At 40.2% G+C, this 15,150-nt stretch overlaps 1 protein-coding gene across 1 annotated transcript in view; it reads left to right on the top strand.

The window, feature by feature from the left end:
• The first annotated feature begins 634 nt into the window (after positions 1–634).
• PTPN20 (protein tyrosine phosphatase non-receptor type 20) overlaps positions 635–15,150 on the top strand; it is a 100,853-nt gene continuing 86,337 nt past the window's right edge. Inside the window, exon 1 of the mRNA XM_008149139.3 lies at positions 635–738. Coding sequence (XP_008147361.2) covers positions 705–738 — 34 coding nt within the window. The 5' untranslated portion in view covers positions 635–704. The remainder of the gene's footprint in view (positions 739–15,150) is intronic.

The raw sequence follows: 15,150 nt of genomic DNA, 5'->3' as shown, positions 1-15,150 counted from the left end.
CAGATTGGAGAGGGTGCAGACTGGGCTGAGGGATACCCCGCCCCCGTGCATGAATTTCGTGCACCGGGCCTCTAGTAATTAAATAATCCTTAAGAGGTCCTGTTATCCAATGTCCTTATGTAGCATCAAGAGGACATGCCACCTATCTCTTTGCCTTCCATGTTTTAAATAACCTTTCTTAACATCCTATATCTACAAGTTTTTAAATATATATGTTTCAAAATATTAATTTTTAAATTTAGATTATAGCAATCCCATTTCATTTGGAGGTAGCTAATTGAAAGGTCACTGGACAAAATATACTCTAGGTTTTAACCAAAGCAGGGAATGCACCATGATTTCACAGGTCTTTATGGGAAGGATTAGAAAAGAAACAATGCTTGTCCTATGTGAGGACTTTTAGCTTGAACATGAACTCCTTGAAGACACTCTGGTTAATTCTTATATCCATTTAATACTGTATTCCTAAGCACTCATTCCAGCATAGTAGGGCATTAAGAGAACTAAGCCACTGAGGGACAGTGACCGAATAAATGAGCAATATTTTGAGGCTGTGAAAACTTCAGTGGCCTAAGAGAAAATCCTTTGCATTGTGTGTTTGACCAGGTGAACGATTGTGTGCTGGCCTCAGGATACTAGTTAAACCTTCTGCTGAGTCTCAGGACATAAGAAGCCTTTTGTTCATCTCATCTGCCTACGGGGACATGTCTTCACCCAGAAAGGCTACAGGAAAGCCCGGTAGGTTCTCACACAGCACACACTTTGGATATGTGGGGACCAGAGGAACACTTCCCAGACTATAAAAATGCATGAAAACCTACACATGGGTTAATTGTTAACCTGTGGATTTGTTAACCTCGGATTCTGATTCACTGGGTCTGTGGTGGGGCCTAAGAGTCTGAATTTGTAGAAAGGCTATATACTTAGAGTAGCAAGGATTAGATTTTGTGTTTTATTTTCTCTTTAAAAATATTTTTTTTTTCTGATTATACATATATTTACTGTGGAGAATTAGGGAAGTACCAAGAGGAACAAAACCATAAAGAAGAAAGCTCTTGATACACAATACTAATGCAGTTTTAATTAGATGCCAACTCTTTCCCAGCGGACTCATATTGCCATTGTCTAGCCTCAGCAGGAGTAGCTTGCTTTCATTTTCATCCTCTCTTACCTTTCTTCATTTCTTCTGTTCAGCTCAGCTCTTGTTCCACCTCCTACTCTGCCCTTCTTGTTGTCAGCCGTTGCTCACTGCAGGTTTCAGCTCATGCCGTGCATGGAGCTGCTCCTTGGCCCTGTAGCTCCAACTCCAGAGTCCTCTGGTCCTATTTCCACTCTACAGACCTGGAGACAGCTTGCTTTCTAATTGTGATATTACTGGTCCATAGCACGTACGTTGTTTTCAGTTTTTTTCCCCTTCTGTTATTGACATTACTATTGACAATTTGTTCATATTAATAGATTTTATTCTTTGGTTGAATTATTTAGGATAAATTCTCAAGGTTGGGTTTCTTGAGCTAGTGAGTCTGAATTTTGTATTACTTTTACAATCTATTGCCATAATATTTTCCAGAAGAGTTTAAGCATGTTATCAGCAGGTTGCCAGTTATATTGTAACCTCACCACACTTGGTATTATCACAAGAAGAAGAAATGTTCCTAATTTAATTGTTATGAAATGATGCCTTGAGCTTCCTTAATTTACATTTCTCTATTACTGTCCATGATTATTTATTTTCTTTTGTGTAACCAGAATGTCAAAAATTGACTTTAGATACAGAGAGGAAGAGAAAGGGTGTGTGTGTGTGTGTGTGTGTGTGTGTGTGTGTGTGTGTGTGAGAGAGAGAGAGAGAGAGAGAGAGAGAGAGAGAGAGAGAAAGAGAGATTCATTTTTGCATTTATTTATGTATTCATTGGTGTATGTGCCCCGACAGGATCGAACCTGCAACCTTGGCATATCGGAACAATGCTCTAACCAACTGAGCTACCTGGCCAGGGCTGTGTAATCAGATTTTTAAAAAATTCTTTTGATCCTTTTTTTATTTTGAATTTACTTGTGCAGTAACAGTTCTATCAGTTAATTATCTTCTGATTTCTTCTCAAGCGTCTGATGAAATTCTAAATTTTACTGGAGTCTTTTAAAATATAATTTTGACTCAACTTCTATTTTATGTTTTTAATACTCTATTACTTAATTTTAGCTTCTTTGACAAAGAAGAATTGAGGCACCTATTTACTTCAGACATTTGCAAATCACTAGGCAAGTGGCCACAATGGGTGGATTCCTTTAAAGAAATTACAGTGGAAGTAGCAATCCTTATAATTTATTGGCAAAACATTTTAGATTCTAAACATATTTTTTTATATTCAAAAAGTGCTACTTATGTTCTGATAGTTTATAGATTTGTTCTTTATTGCCATTTAGTTAGTTCTCTTTAATCAAGAAAGAGAATGGTTTATAAAATTGAAATGTTAGTATAGAGATGAATTTAAAGTCCAGCGTAAGAGAGAAAGACAGATAAAATCAGAGAAAGAGAGAGAAAACCAAATTACTTTAAGTTAATTAAAATTTTTAGCTACAGTCCCAAAATCACTAAAGCATTTAGTTTTCATAGAATTCCAGCTGGGATTATCTTTTCTGGGCTCCCATAAGTCTTTATTTATATCTTTACTAGAATGCTTATTCATTGTCTTATACTTATTTTTATATTCCCCTATTGAAGTACACACTCCTTAAGGTTTAAGGTGGTCTTTTTCTTCTTTGCTCAAGGAAGATGTTTGTATATTGTAGATGTTTAATTAGTGTTTGTTGAGTTGACCATTATCTCAGAGGTGCTCTCAGTGGTGGAAGAAAGCAGAGAACAGAAAAAGCATGTACTAATCTGTAGTTTCTGCAATATACTGTCCTTTGTGAAAGGACAGATTAGCAATTTTGTTTTACGACAGATTTTATTACCAACTAGTTTGTGAGCCTTTAGTAAAAAAATGAAGTGATCTTTAAGAACAGACTGCCTTTCACTCAGAATAAGACAGGTTGACCCAGCCTCTAACTAGTCTAGAGCAGCCTTGGATCAAGAGGAAACCCTTCGTTCTGATGCACAGGTACTCTTCTTTCTGGCCACGCTAAGATTAGGACGACCCAACCACCAGACCAAGGGGATTCTTTGCTTGGGGTACCTGGTCACCCTAACGTTTCTCTGGAACCCTATTGCAAGGACAAACAAATAGGTGCTTGCTGAAATCAGAAATGACCCTTTTATGATTAATTCAATAGTTTAACTAGTTTGCTAGCCACTTAGATGTCCCATTGACAAAGTCTATGTGAACATTCTCAGCCTTCTTCATGCTTCAGGTTCCTTTGAAACTTAACCACGAAATAAGCCAGCCTGAGAAAGATAAATATCACATGATCTCACTCATTTATGGAATATAATGAACAACATAAACCGATGAAAAAAACAGATCCAGAGACACAGAAGCATTGATCAGACTGTCAAACCTCAGAGGGAAGGTAGGGGAGGGTGGGGGTAAGGGGGAGAGATAAACCAAAGGACTTGTATGCATGCATATAAGCCTAACCAGGGGGTGAGGGCATATAAGACACCAGGGGGTGAAGGCATGAGTGGAGGGGTGGGGGGGCAATGGGCGATAAGGACATATATGTAATACCTTCATCAATAAAGAAAAATAAATAAATAAAAATAAAACTCCAAAAAAATAAAAATAAAACTTAACCAAGATGGCCGGAAATTTCTGGTGATTTTATTGCATCAGTTCAATATTTAAATTATACAGAACTATCTAGGACCCAAGCTAGCTGGCCCAGGGTTATGCTTCTTTGTCAATCCCTGCATATCCTTTGAATTTCATTGTAGTAAATGTTAATGATAAAACAGATGACTAGGTTCTGGTTCTTTGTGCTAGTTTGTCTATAGTTTCTCTAGTCAGCCCCACTTTTTCTTAAGAGCTATTTATTTCTGACCTTTCCAAGGATGTGTCTGAGAGAGGGCCATGTTTATACCTTGTACTTTTTAAGGCCTTCTAAGTTCATGTGCACCTACTAATAAGCCAGATGGAGTATTTAAAGGAGTCACTGGAAAGTACTTCTGATGCTGTGCTCTGTATGCATAAAATGACAGGCTACGTGGTGCCCACATACTGTCCTAATACCCAACAGATATTTAAGTCATAGTTGTTACATCCTTCACTCCTAGTTCTGTATCTCTGTAGCCGTCCTCACTCTGGCTTTGACCAGGAGTCTCAATCCACTAGAAAAATATATAGGATACAACACCAGGAGCTGCTACGACACGTCAACGGATACACTATTGCACACCAGCAGAAACCATTCCATAGGCAACTGAGACACATTCAACCACTATGAACTCTCTATCACCTTACACTTTAAGAAACTGGAAAGCTGCATTCTAGTTCTTCCTGAGTCACTGAAATTATAAAGTTACCCCCCTTCTATGATCATTATTTCCATTCACATTATTCCTGTCTCTCAGTGTTCCTTACAATCTCTTGTGACCATACGCAGCCCATGGGGCATTGCCATGCAGCCAGGACTTTCAGGATATGCTCCACAAATAGACCCTACCACAGGCCTGCTCCAAGCCCTAGCCAGGAGAAAGCCTGGACACCAGAGCAGCTTATAAGAAGCTGAGGCTCAAATAGACTTTCCTAGGGACAGGGTCTCAGCTGTGTGAAGAAGAAACATCCTTGCCTTATGTCAAGGCCAGAGAATCTAGGAATGAATAGAATGGGGAAGTAGGTGTTTAAAAGCCTGGTGCTTTTACTTACTTTATTTTATTTTTGAATCCTCACCAGAGGATATATTTTTATTTATTTTAGAGAGAGAGAGAGAGGAAGAGAGAGAGATGGATAAGTAGTCCCATATGTACCACCCTGACCAGGGACAGAACCACAACCTAGGTATGTCTAGGTATGTGCCCTGACTGGGAATTGAACACGCAACCTTTTTGGTGTATAGGATGACACTCCAACTAATTGCGCCATCTGGCCAAGGTGAAGGCCTGGTATTTTTAGACTTTCATATCTGTAGCCCCTAAGCCACATATGAACACATATAAATTGGGGCCTAGTGTATTTTTATTTTTCAGGGACCGCATTAATTTATGGCCTTATACCCTTTATATTTCGCTCTTCAAACTGATTCTTAGCACCCCTTCTCTAGCTTTGACCTCTTCCGTTCCTTCTTTGATTCTGGTTTGGACTCTTCCGGCCAAGTGATTATCATGATTTTGAAAATTATACCTTGTTCATTCTAGTCTACCAATCTAGAATCAATGATGTAAGGCCACATGCCCATGACCATACAGAAAAACTTTTCCCATTGCCCAGCACCTTGCATTTGTTCAAGCCTGGGGAAAGTGTTCTTGTTTTAGAGAAACATATAATAAAATGAATCATACAATGAAAATTGATTTAAAAATTCATTATTTTATAGACATTTATCTCATGAATGTTCTGGCTGGGCACTGTATTTGGGTTAGAAATAGAGAAGTAGATAAAGCATGGTCTCTCTAAGGAGACCAATATACTGTGGAAGTTTGTATGCAGGTAAATTGTAATATAAACAGTAATCCTATAATATAAGCATATGGGGAAATGGCTGTAGTAAAGTAATCTCAGCAGAAATCCTACTGGAGCAACAGTAAAGGGATGAAAAGATGTAAACCCACAGAGCATCTTAGGAGAGGAAGTAATAGCAGAGGAAAAGGGCTTACTATTTCAGACTATGGGCATCAGATGGACAGTGACTTTAGCAGGGCAAAGGAATGGGGAGAGGAAGCAGTCAATGAGAGACTACCAGATTTTCATGTTAGAACTATGAAATACTCAGGAGTTAAAAGAAAGTGGAGCTAAAAATAGGAGGATTGGTTTAAAGTCTGTATTAGCATTTTTAGACTCTTAGATCCCTTCTCTCAGCCTGTGCAGCAGGATAACTATTCTAACTTTAACAGTAGGTGGTAGGCTTGCTCTATAGAGAAGTGAAGGTGGAGGAGTTCTTTTGGGTTGGAGGTTGGCTGAGCTTGGAATTGGAGTGGGATGCTAGACTGAAAACAGGGAAGTCATTGAAAGTTTGCACTTAGCATAATGACTCCCCCTGCCTCCTTCACCTCAACTATCTTCTTTCTGCCACTCAATTCTCAGATTTATATTCCAAGGTATGTCTTCTTTCGAAAAGTGTCTATTTAGATCCTTTGCCCATTTTTTTTATTGGATTGTTTATCTTCCTTTTGTTAAGTTGTATGAGTTCTCTACAAATTTTGGAGATTAAACACTTTTCTGAAATATCATTGGAAAATATGTTCTCCCATGCAGTGGGCTTTCCTGTTGTTTTGTTGATTGTTTCTTTTGTTGTGCAGAAGCTTTTTATTTTGATGTAGTCCCATTTGTTTATATTCTCCTTAATCTCCATTGCCCTAGGAGCTGTGTCTTTAAAGATATTGCTATGACATATGTTTGCTATTTTGCTGCCTATGGACTCGTGTAGGATTTTTATTTACATTTAAGTCCTTTAGCCATTTTGAGTTTGTTTTTGTATATAGTGTAAGTTGGTGATCTAGTTTCATTTTTTTGCATGTATCTGACCAAATTTCCCAGCACCATTTATTAAAGAGACTGTTTTGACTCCATTGTATGCTCTTGCCTTCTTTGTCAAATATTAATTGAGCATAATGGCTTGGGTCGATTTCTGGGTTCTCTGTTCTGTTTCATTGGTCTATATGTCTGTTCTTGTGCCAGTACCAGGCAGTTTTGAGAACAGTGGCTTGGCAGTATAACTTGATATCTGGTATTGTGATCCCTCCAACTTTGTTCTTCTTTCTCAGGATTGCTGTGGCTGTTTGGGGTCTTTTTTTTTTAATTTGAGATGAGTTTTTGGAGAGTTTTTTCTAGGACTGTGAAATATGCCATTGGTATTTTAATGGGGAGTGCATTAAATCTACAGATTGCTTTGGGTAGTATGGACATTTGAATGATGTTGATTCTACCAATCCATGAACACAGTATGTGCTTCCATCTGTTTATGTCTTCTTCTATCTCTTTTTTCAGTGTCCTGTAGTTTTCAAGTGCAGCTCTTTTACCACCTTAGTTAAGTTTATTCCTAGGTATCTTAATATTTTTGGTGCAGTGGTAAATGGGATTTTTTAAAATCTCTCTTTCTGTAAGTTCACTGTTGGTGTATAAAAATTCCATAAATTTCTTGGCATTAATTTTTATCCTGCTACATTGCCGAATTCATTTATTAAATCTAATAATTTTTCATGGGTCCTTAGAGTTTTCTATGTACAGTATCATGTAATCTGTGAATAATGACAGTTTTACATTTTCTTTTCCAATTTGGATACCTCTTATTTCTTCTTCTTGTCTAATTGCTAGCACTTCCAGAACTATGTCGAACAGGAGTGGTGAAAGTGGGCATCCCTATCTTGTTCCTGTTCATATGTGGAATGGTTTTATTTTTGCCCATTGAGTATGATGTTGGCTGTAGGTTTGTCCTATAAGGCTTTTATTATGTTGAGGTATGATCCCTCTATTGCCATTTTGCTAAGGGTTTTTGCCAAGAAAGAGTGTTAGATTTTGTCAAATGCTTTTTCTGTGTCAATTGGTATGACTATGTTATATTTATATCTCAGTTTGTTCATGTTATGTATCACGTTTATTGATTTGTGAATATTGTACCATTCTTGCATCCCAGGGATAAATCCTACTTGGTCATAGCATATGATCCTTCTGATGTAATGCTGGATCGGATTTGCTAGAACCTTGTTGAGGATTTTGGCATCTATGTTCATGAGGGATATTGGCCTGTAATTCTCTTTCATTGTGTTGTCTTTATCTGGTTTTGGTATTAGGGTGATGCTGGCTTCATAGAATGAGCTTGGAAGTGTATCTTCCTCTTGAATTTCTTTGAATAGTCTGAGGAAGATAGGTTTTAGTTCTTCCTTGAATGTTTGGTACAACTCCCCTGTGAGGCCTTCTGACCCTGGGCTTTTGTTTGCTGGAAGTTTTTTGATGACTGCTTCAATTTCCTCCATAGTTATCGGCCTGTTGAGATTTTTAGATTCTTCCTGATTGAGTTTTGGAAGGTCATGTTTTTCTAGGAATATGTCCATTTCCTCTAGGTTGGCTAGTTTGTTGGAATAGAGTTGTTCATAGTATTTTTAAACAATCCTTTGAATTTCTGTGGGGTCTGTTATTTCGTCTCTTTCATTTCTGATTTTGTTTACTTTGGTCCTCTCTCGTTGCTCCTTGGTGAGCCTGGCTAGAGGTTCATCAATCTTGTTTATCCTTTCAAAGAACCAGCTCTTGGTTTCATTGACCTTTTTTTTTTTTTTTGGTCTCTATGTCACTTATTTCTGCTCTGGTCTTTATTATCTAATTCCTTATGCTCACTCTGGGCTTTTCTTGTTGCTATCTTTCTAATTCTTTAAATTGTAGAGTTAGATGATTTATTACCATTTTTTCTTGTTTTTTGAGGTAGGCCTGTAGAGCTATAAACTTCCCTCTGAGGACTGCTTTCACTGTGTCCCATAGATTTTGGATTGTTGTGTTTTCATTGTTATTTGTTTCCATGATGTTTTTTTAATTTCTTCTTTGTTTGTTTTTTAAATATTTTTAAAAATTTCTTTATTGATTAAGGTATTACATATGATCTCTTTGATAACCAAATCATTGTTTAATAGAATGCTATTCAGCTTCCAAGTGTTTGAATTGTTTTGATTGTTTTTATTGTAGTTTATTTCTAATATTATGCCATTGTGATCTGAGAAGATGCTTAATATGATTTCAATCTTCTTGAATTTGGAGAGACTTTGCCTGTTTCCCAATATGTGGTCTACCTTTGAAAATGTCCCATGTGCACTTGCGAAGAACATATATTCCGTGGCTTGGGGGTGAAATGTTCTGAAGATGTCAATTATGTCTATCTGATCTAGTTTGTCATTTAGGATTGCTGCTTTCTTGCTGATTTTTTTTTTTTTTTTTTTTTTTTTTTTTTTGTCTAGAGGATTTATCCAGGGGGTATTCAAGTCCTCTACTATGACTGTATTGGTGTCAATCTCTCCCTTGTTATCTTCCAGGATTTTAAAAAAATCTACTTGGCTCCTGCATTGGGTGCATATATGTTTACCAGGATTGTATTCTCTTATTGTATCCATCCCTTTAATATTATGAAGTGGCCTTCCTTATCTCTTGTTATGGCCTTCACTTTGAGGTCTATTTTATCAGATATAAGTATTGCAACACCAGCTTTTTTTTTTCATTTCCATTTGCCTGAAAAATATTTTTCTTTCTTTCTTTTTAAAATATATCTTTATTGATTTCAGAGAAGAAGGGAGAGGGAAAGAGAGATAGAAACATCAATGATGAGAATCGTTGATTGGCTGCCTTCTGCACATCCCCCAATGGGGATCAAGCCCGCAATTCAGGCATGTGCCCTTGACGGAATCGAACCTGGGACTCTTCAGTCTGCAGGCTGATGCTCTATCCACTGAGCCAAATCAGCTAGGGCTGAAAGATATTTTTTTATCCCTTCACTTTCAATCTGTGTGAGTCCCTTTTTCTGAGGTGGATCTCTTATAGACAGCATATATGTGGGTCATGTTTTTTTATTCATTCAGCCACTTGATGTCTTTTGATTGGAGCATTTAGTCCATTTATGTTTAAATTTATTATTGATAAGGTACTTGTTTCTAGACATTTTTATTCTTTGTGCCTGTGTTCCTTCTTCCCTTTTTATTTATTCTTTTTATACCAGTCCCTTTAGCATTTCTTGCATTGCTGGCTTGGTAGTGATAAACTCCCTTAGCCTTTAAAAAAAAAATCTGTGAAGCTCCTTATTTCCCCTTCAATTTTGAATGATACCCTTGCTGGATAGAGTGTTCTTGGATTCCGTCCCTTGCTTTGCATCACTTTGTAAATTCCCTTCCATTCCTTTATGGCCTGTTGTGTTTCTCTTGAGAAATCATTTGATAATCGAACCAGAGATTCCTTGTACATAACTTTCTGTCTCTCTCTTGCAGCTTTTAAGATTCTCTCTTTGTCCTGAATATTTGCCATCATAATTATTATGTGTCTTGGTGTGGATCTTTTTGGGTTCATTTTCTTTGGGACTCTCTGTGCTTGTGTCACTTTTTTCTTCCCCACATCAGTTCAGTTTTTTGACATTATTTCTTCAAATAGGTTTTCTAACTCTTGTTCCTCTTCCAATTATTTTGGAACCCCTATTATTTGTATGTTGCTTCGTTTCATTTTGTCCCAAAGCTCCCTTAGGCTCTCCTCCTGTTTTTTAATTTTTTTCTCCAATTGCAGTTCAGCTTGGGTGTGTTTTGCTTCCTTGTCTTCTTTTTTGCAAATTTGGTCCTCCACTTCTCCTAGTCTACTATTGTAACTTTCCATGGTGTTTTTTATTGCAGCTATATCACTCTTTATTTCTTCTTGATTCTTACATAAGTTGTTGATTTTTTCATCCATCCGGTTTATGAACTATATGACCCTTATTCTGAATTCTTTTTCTGACATATTGCATGCCTCCATTTCACTAGCTGCTTTTCTGGTGATTCCTTCTTTTCTTTCCTTTGGGGATTTCTTTGTCTCCCCATTTTTGCTCTCACTGAAGGATCTAGGTATCAAGTTGTGCAGGGGCTGCTCCTCGGGTGGTTACTGCAGTGAATGCTCTTCAGCTGGTGGTGGCTCCTCTGGTGGGTGCTGCTCAGCAGTGGTGGTTCTTCTGGCTGGCAGGGGCAGGCTGCTTATGCAGCTGCTGCTCCTCGGACAGGGGCAGGCTGCTCATGCAGCTGCTGCTCTTGGGATGGGAGCAGGCTGCTTGTGGAACTGCTGCTCCTTAGACAGGGGTGGGCTGCTCGTGAGGCCACCACTCCTTGGATGGGGGCAGGCTGCTTGGGCAGCTGCTGTTCCTCAGATGTGGGTGGGCTCCTCGCAAGACTGCTGCTCCTCGGACGGGGGCAGGCTGCTTGTGGGGCTGCCGCTCCATGAATGGGGGTGGGCTGCTCACAGAGCTGCTGCTCCTCAATGGGGGCTGGCCACTCATGCAGCTGCTGCTTCTAGGAAGGGGGTGGGCTGCTTGTGCAGCTGCTGCTCATTGGATGGGGGCGGGATGCTCACATGGTTGCTGCTCCTTGGACATGGGCAGGCTACTTGTAAGGCTGCTGCTCCTCCAACAGCAGTGGGCTGTGCACGAGGCTGCTGCTCCTCAGAAAGGGGGACAGGTCACTCGCAGAGTTGCTGTTCCTCAGATGTGGGCAGGCAGCTTGCACAGCTGCTGCTCCTCTGATGGGGGAAGGCTGCATGAGGCTGCCACTCCTTGGACTGGGGCAGGCTACTTGAGAGGCTGCTGCTTGTGTGGTTGCAGTGCCCTGGAATTAAGCGTTGGTCTGGCCAGAGGGGAGCATGCTTCAGAACTCACAGGAGCCAGCGCCTGGGTTGGCTGGAGTCTCGGTGACTGTGGGACCTCAGACGAAGCAGCAGGTGGGCTATAGAGTACCGGGTGTTATCTGAGGGCAAACTGGGTGGAGATGAGGTTGGACCCCAGTCACAGCAGCTCTCCCCTTCAAAGAAGTGTGGCTTCTCCAGAAGAGCCAGCTGCTTCAGGATTGTTTGCATTGGTAACAGAGGCTGCCTGGTTAGGTAAGCCAGGTCAGCCTGCCCCCGAATGTCCCGCAGGATCTAACTGTGCCTCACTCACACCCCCACACACACATGTCCACACATTCCTTTTTTGCTCCCTCACTCATTCATGCTCTCTCCCTCACTGCTGCCTTCTTCCTGCCTCTGTAGTTGGATCTGGAGTGTTATTGACTCATTTGTGGATGGAGTCTCCTCTCTGGGTGTCTGCTTATGTGGCTCACTCTCTACCACATTGGCCAAACAGGATAAAATTCACCTCAACAAGACATGACACAAAGACAAGACACAAATGTACTCACGGCACCAATAACCTCAACATAAGTGACCACCCGAGAAAAGAGAATTAGTGGAGAGAAAAGAGAGCACAAATGATATCAAAGAGAGAAAACATGGTATAAGAGAAAAGAAAAAGAAGAAAAAGGAAAAAAAAATATGTAGGGAGAAAACACCAGAGAAGAAACAGATAGACCAAAACATACAAACACCAAATACATTGTAAAGAGGGTGGGGAGAAGAATCTTATATACAGAAAGTAAGGTTAAGAAATTGGATGAATGAATATGAGGAGGACCTCAGTTCAATATAGAGGAAGTAGAAAGCATGAGTGGATAAGAAGAGAAAGAGAAGAAAAAATAAATAAATTAATTAATTAATAAAAAATAGGATAAAATAAAAATAATGTGAAAAGAAATAGAAAATAAAAAATGAAAATAAAGAAAAATGAAAAAAAGATGTAACAAAATAATAATAAAATATAATAAAAATAAAAATGAAAAGGTGAAGTGTCATTTCTTTGGCTGGTTTAAGATCCTACTCTTCTGTACTGTCTGCCACTTCTCAGTTTTCTATTGCTGGGACTGAAGGCCTCTCTTTAGGCCAGTCCCTGAGTCTCAGGGACTATTCAGATTATTTTCTTATTTTTTTTTTATATCCTTTGTGCCACTCGGTGTAGTGTGGGTGTGGCTGTATTGGTTGTCTGGAGACTGCAGGAAGTGGCTATCCTTCAGGAGAAAATGGCTGCCTAGGTCCGCATGTCAGGTATGACTCAGCACCAGACTCACAGCTACTCCTCCCCGACTCTCTCCTCTCCCCAGACTCCACAAGTCTATACCTCCACCTGCACCTCAGCCACGGGTGAGAGTCTATATTTGAAAGGTCCTATGAACTAGGTTCAGTGAACAAAAGCAATGACTAAAAAGAGGGGAAGGAGCTGCGCCACTGTGAGCCCCTCTCCCCCTGGCATAGCATGGCCTGGACAGCCGTCCAGAATGCCCCCTCTAGGCTCAGTCTTTCGTGACTGTGGACCTAGATCTAGAATCCTCTGCCACCTGCAGTCCTGAGGACCTCCTTTCCACAGTCAGACGCTATGCCTGTCCCAAGGGACACAGCCTTGGTGCTGTGCAGTTTCCCTCTGACCCTCTGGGCTCGGAGGTCTTGCAGTTCTTTCCATCCAGATCCCTGATTTTACCATTCTCCAGGCGTCCTCTGCCCTTCTTGGCTGTGAATTCTCTCACCAGCTCTGTCTACTTCGCCAATTTGGGGTGGATGTTATTCGATTTAGTTGCTTGTTCTATCTGCTTCAGGACAAGGCTTGGGAGACATCCATCTATTCCACTGTCATTTTGTCTCCCCTGTTCTCCTTTTAAAATTTATTCTTTTTGCTGTTTTGAGTGGGTGTTTTCTGCTACCTTGTCTCCCAAATCACTGATTTGATTCTTTGCTTCTTCTAGTCTGCTGTTAATTCCTTCTGGTGTATTCTTCATTTCTGACTTGTTCTTTTTTATGTTTTCTATTTTTTATGTTTAGTATCTGTTTATTGAAGTTCTCACTACATTTCTTGAGCATTCTTATAAACAGTATTTTGAACACTATATCTGATAGATTGCTTGCCTCTATTGTTTAGTTCTTTTTCTGGAGTTTTCTTCTGTTCTTTCATTTGGGATGTATGTTTTTTCTCTTCATTTTGGCTGCCTCTTTTTGTTTGTTTCTATGTGTTAGGTAGATCTGCCATGTTTCTCCATCTTGGAAGGTTGCCTTATGTAGTAGGTGTCTTGTAGGGCTCATTGGTGCACTCTCCCTGATCACCTGAGCCATGTGTTTCAGGAGTGTCCTTGTATGAGTTGTGTGCAGCTCCTGTTGTTAGTACGTCAGTGGGTGTGGTCGATTGGCTATACATATTGTCCATGACCACAATGTACAAGCTACTGTACAGAGGCTTACCACATAGAGTGGAATTTGCTCTAGCAGGCTCTAGTGCCTACTGAGACCACCCTTTGTATGTGCTACTTGTGGAGCTAATCTGGTGGTGCTCTGTTGCGATCTGAAACCAACCACCAGGTTTATTAGTTGTGGTTCTCTTGGGAGGAAATCTGGTTCAGGTGAAGGTCAGCTGCTGCCTGTGTCCTGCCTAGGGTTTCCTGGTAGCAGCTACTAAGTAATCTGTGTTATCTGCCTGTCCTGGGCCTGAAGATGCATGGGAGAGGCTATGCTATCAACCAAGGCTGGTTTGTAGTATGGACATTTTAATAATGTCCTGGACAAGCTCAGCCAAAGGACACCCTGAGATGCCTGCCAGCTGCCTATAGAGCTTAGCCCTAGGAATCGCTTCTGGTAGTATGTGAATTGGGTGAGATGGGATGTCTCAGGGAGTCACCAGGGTAGTTTGAATGGTCTTCACCATGTAAATGCAGGTTAAAATTTGGCTGTGTTTGGGGAGGGCTCAATACAGGAAAATGGTGCCTGACTGCAGGCCATGTGGGAGGAGGGCTCAATATAGGGATAATAGTAGCTGTCCCTCCAGCCCTCGTCTTGAAGCCACAAAACTCAGTTTCTCCCTGTAAATTTACAGTGCCCCCTGAGTGGCTGTTTCTCCTCGTGAGCACCTGCAGGTGAGTGCATAGGCCCTTTAAGAGGACATTTGGGTTTCTAGCAGCCTTCTTTTTCATGAGGTTGGATGGATTCCCTGCTGATTTTCATATTCAGATGTTGTGGGGACTTCTCTTCCTGGCACTGGTGCCCTGGGCTGGAGAGCTCATCATTGTGTTGGGACCCCTCTCTCTTCCTGGAACCTCTGCAGCTGATATATCTCCCCTAATTCTCATCATCACATGTGAGTGTGGTACCAGCCTGTTTTGAATCTCCACCCCTTCTACCAATTCTTAGTTATAGGACTTCTGTTCAGCCAGTTTTAATGGTTCTTCATGTTGATTGTTGTATAATTTATTTCTAATTTTGATGTGGTTATGGGAGGAGGCAAGCATAGTGTCTACCTACTTCATCATCTTGACTGGAACTCAGTTTACACTGCCTTTAATCTATTTCTCTAAACCCACATGAGAGTGAATGTTATCCATTTTATTTTAGAAGAGGCATAACCTATAGTTTTATTATTTATTTACTTATTATTTATTCTTGACACTATTATAGGTATCCTCCATTTCCTCCCTTTACTCACCTCCACCCAGCCCCCATCACC

The sequence above is a fragment of the Eptesicus fuscus genome, chromosome 17 (genome assembly GCF_027574615.1).
Source record: "Eptesicus fuscus isolate TK198812 chromosome 17, DD_ASM_mEF_20220401, whole genome shotgun sequence".
Taxonomy (NCBI): Eukaryota; Metazoa; Chordata; class Mammalia; order Chiroptera; family Vespertilionidae; genus Eptesicus; species Eptesicus fuscus.
The sequence above is the reverse complement of the archived record's forward strand: the minus strand, read 5'-3'. Positions and strand labels throughout refer to the sequence as shown.